The sequence below is a fragment of the Adelges cooleyi genome, unplaced genomic scaffold (genome assembly GCF_023614345.1).
Source record: "Adelges cooleyi isolate 19-005CV unplaced genomic scaffold, UGA_ACOO_1.1 ACOO_flye_CR_arks_rails_tigmint_CR_PRNA_108, whole genome shotgun sequence".
Classification (NCBI taxonomy): Eukaryota; Metazoa; Arthropoda; class Insecta; order Hemiptera; family Adelgidae; genus Adelges; species Adelges cooleyi.
The window spans coordinates 6,357,467-6,361,685 of NW_026095761.1; the positions used below are offsets into that span (position 1 = coordinate 6,357,467).

The 4,219-nt window shown below is 29.9% G+C and overlaps 1 protein-coding gene across 1 annotated transcript; it reads left to right on the plus strand.

The window, feature by feature from the left end:
* The first annotated feature begins 2,126 nt into the window (after positions 1–2,126).
* LOC126842620 (transmembrane protein 70 homolog, mitochondrial) lies at positions 2,127–3,770 on the plus strand. Its single transcript, XM_050579661.1, has 3 exons — positions 2,127–2,371; positions 2,441–2,788; positions 3,386–3,770. Exons 1-3 carry the CDS (start codon positions 2,267–2,269, stop codon positions 3,665–3,667), a joined length of 735 nt encoding a protein of 244 aa, XP_050435618.1. The 5' UTR covers positions 2,127–2,266; the 3' UTR covers positions 3,668–3,770.
* Positions 3,771–4,219: the final 449 nt, after the last annotated feature.

Sequence of the window (4,219 nt, forward strand, 5' to 3'; positions counted from 1 at the left end):
ATCAATCCTACCGATTCCATTATTGAGCCAACTAAAGATTATTATAACAAAATATTGTCTTTGAATTCTTCAAAACAACGCTCGCAGTGGTCAACGAACACAGGTTCAGATTCGAATGATCCGTACGACAATCCTCTTATCAAGAAGTTAAAAAAACCAAGTGTTTTCTTCGACGAGGATCGGTCGAAGAAAACAACATCTTCGAGTGCACGCTCATCAGACGTGAGCTTAGAACCATTTTTCCCTCCACAACAACAAACAATGGACAGTACCCCATCGGATACCACACTAGTAATTTATTATTAGTAAATAACTGCTGTAGAGTAATTATTATGACTGTAATTAAAAATAAAATTCTTAGAGTAACCTAGTTTTAGTCTTGACTGCGTATGACACGACGTTTCATAGAAACTCGTCTTCTTTACTATACCATTTTTAACATCACATTTAGTTTAATAGCAACATCTGTTACAGTGTTGTGTCAAATTGTGTATGTCGTTGAAAACAAAAACACGATTAGTTTTGAATAAATCATTTTTTTTTTTAACACCCATTTACAGAAAGTCTGCGGTAATCCTACCAAAAAACCCGATGAAAGGTTTCACACATTCGACCATTATTTCAGCTGGAAAAAAAATATCGATCATGGTTCTGCGTGGGCTTTTCACAGGGCAAGAGAAATTTGGGAACATGTCGTGAAACATCAACGAAATGTAGAATGGGCACGATGGAACAATCTTAATCATAATGTATCATACGAAGAATCAAAAATAAGGGATACTGATTTAACCAATGATAATGCAGCAGCAGCAGTTGATGATGCAATTGTGTACAATATGGCTCAAACGATATGCGACACGTTAATAGAAAATAGCGGGATCGACGATCAGTGTTTGCAAAACGACAACAATAAATGGACCATACTCTACCAAAAGCTGGCTAAATGTGGACTTCTTGAAAACTAAATGAAATACTTAATTGTTTTTGAAATGTCCATTTCTCGTTGTTTAGCAGATCTGATGTGTGTATTGTCATTAGCAAAATGAATCGTGGTAGTAAATGAGGTCGTAATATATTTAATATTTACCGGAACTTTCTGAAATCCGAGTAGTTATTTCTTTAGAAGCAATTCGCATTATCCGGTCACAAGTAATGTGATAACACCCGTGAAGGAAATTTAGCAGTAAAAAATCAAACTTAGTAATAGTATTACAAAATGGTATTTATTAAATTATTTAAAATGTAACCATATACCTAACCTATTGGTGCCTTAGAGTAACCAAAATTACTAAAGAAGTATATGTATGTATATTATTTTGCCTATGCATAGAGCCTAAATTTATGAAACTGACCAAACATTTCAATAAACACAATCTCGAAAAGGCGTACTATTGTTTCATTTGTAGTCTTCTGTGTTACCATACATTTTTAATAGTTAAGAAAATTATATTTTTGCCTTGCTTTCCATCCTAATTGTACCTGCATACATAATTGTTGAGATGTAATAACGTATGTGCTACTTACCCAAATAACTAAATTCTGAATTATAAAAAAAACATACATTATCATAAATGTATATAATGAATTACAGATTCATTATGATCAATAAGGGTTAATCTAAAATGATTGGGCAAGATAAGGTAGAACGTTTATTATATTATACATATTATCTTATAAGGTATTCCGTATTTGGTATAAGTAATTGTATTCGATAACCTAATTTAGAGCTAAGATCTTTTCACTTTGCTACCTGAACTTTTTTGAGAAATTTGATTTTCTATAATCGTCTTAGATTTACTACAATAGAAATGATAAAAAATAAACGGTAACTGGTGGAGGTAAGTCACGTGAGAAACATTTTTCTTTCGCCAGTCTCGTTTTCAATAAATTGTAAAATAAAATATTTTAGAACTAATTCGTATTACTAAAGAACATCTACATAATTGATAAACTTAAATTTTAATTTGTGCCACTTGTTACAATATAAGTTATAGCTACGGTTTTTACTTTTTTCCATACCGTGATTATTTGATAATACTGTTGTGTTTGTAATATGGCCACACTGTTTGTTGAAACTGATGAGCGTATCACTAGATATCAATCCCTTTGATATCAATAAAAGTAAAACAATGTGAATTAAATATTTTCAATGCCGGCTTATAATTTTGATATAATATTATAATACATTTATGTTTGACTATTAGGTTTTGATTTGTACTATAATTTATAAATTCTTTATCATAAGCTTTAAGTGTATCTAGTTATTATGTTTTCAACAGCCATTCGCGCTTGTTCGGTTTCTTACACCAAGAAATGTCCGAGTGTAATAAGAACACACCAAGCTGTAACTGCTATTATTTCCAGAAAATATGTAAGTATCAATGAAATATAAATTCTACAAGACAATAATTAAAATTATCCAACACTTTATCGATTACAGCAATCTACGGATTCGAAAGAGTTTAATAGCAAAACGGCGTCCAATGGGCAATGGGAGCAAATATATTCAGGAATGTTAGAATCAAGGATTCGTCAATTAAAAGTGGTATCGTTTATGACCAGCGGAGCCGGGTTATTTATTCAGCCGTTATTACTACAGAAAGCAGCTGAGTTAAATACGAGTTTGGCCGCTACAATCGGTGTGTGTACAATTGCCGGTTTCTTTACGTTTGTGACACCCATGCTCATCCATTTAGTTACTCGAAAGTATGTCACCCGGATGGATTACGATAAAACAAATGACCAATATCTTGCTACAACTATATCTTTTTTTTTACAACCAAAGAAGGCAAGTAAAAAATATTTGTTATTTTAAATGGTACAATTTATACTTAATAATTATACTAAAAACAATTATTTGTTGTTTGTTGTAATACTTATATTCTATTAATTATGAGAGTATATCAAACTCTAAGCAGCATAAGTGTGTGTACGATGCAGTCGTGTTGTGCAGCTGCATACTCTAAAAAAAAGCTCATATAACACAATTAAGGCTCGTGTAAGTGTAGTTTTCAAATAAAGTATTTTTTTACAATACATACAATTTTTACAATACATTTTTTTAAAAATACAATTTTTAACTAATAGTACTGAAAGAAGTATATTGAATTATTGTTCCGAAATAAATATAAACCTTAATCGTCAAAATTTTGTTAAATTCTTAACTCTATATTAAAGCTAAATGGATATCAACGCGAAAATTAGAATAGAAATACAAATAATTAATTTTAAAAAACAAAAAAATGTTCTTAACAAACAGAAATTATTTAATTTAAAATAATGCTAAATTAAAGATTTTGACCAAATTTATTGATTACTAATTTGTATTGCAACATTGTACCATGTATAAGCAAACTAATAAGTAATAAACATATATTTGTTACAGATACTATTTAAAACTCATGAAGTGAGACTACCAATGAGTCAAAAGTTAACCGTTACGTTTTACACTAAAAATACGCCATTGTTTGTCGACCCTCACGCTTTCACGGATGTAATGCACTATCAACGTATTTTAGGTTATGATAAACCATATGAATTGGAGTCGGAGTTTCAAGATGTTGTAACAAAGCCTGTTGTTAAGTCAGCCGATGTCATTAATGAGGAACCGTTTGCTATTGATGACAAAAAAGATGTAATTAAAAAAAAGTTGGCTAATAAGGCCTGAACTAAAATACGCAGTTTAATTTAGTTATTACTTGTTTTTATTATAATTATGTTTTAATGTATTGAATATTTTGTAAATACATTTTGTTATTGTGAAGTACTAATCGAATAATGTGTACTTAAAACCCCAAACGACATTTATTTAATATATATTCAATTGTGGTAGGCAAAAAAAATCCACACAAAAATGTTATAAACATTATAGCTTATAATAGGTAAATAATCCATAAAATATTGATGAAATATACACATTGAATTAATCTTAAGATGTAATATAAGTTTGTAATATTATTTATGTTGATCAAATTTAAAATTTGCTATGAAAAATGAAGTTGAAAGTGAAATTATTTGATGTTCGAATATAAATGAAATTGTACAACAAATCATTTCACTTAAAGCAGCACTTTTCATCAGGTGCGTATCCAGGACCTTTTTTTTGGGGGCGGGGAGGGTTCAACAAATTTAAACAACCTAAGTTCTAAACTGTGTAATAAGCAAAAAAAGAAAGAGATTGCGTCTTATAATATTATAATCGTTATATTATAACAATTGA

Bases quoted from the DNA above. Each gene is read 5' to 3' on its own strand.
- LOC126842620 (XM_050579661.1), top strand. From the start codon at position 2,267: ATGTTTTCAACAGCCATTCGCGCTTGTTCGGTTTCTTACACCAAGAAA. The intron at 2,372-2,440 runs GTAAGTATCAAT...TATCGATTACAG, and splicing joins CTATTATTTCCAGAAAATAT to CAATCTACGGATTCGAAAGA. The intron at 2,789-3,385 runs GCAAGTAAAAAA...TATTTGTTACAG, and splicing joins TTTTTTTACAACCAAAGAAG to ATACTATTTAAAACTCATGA.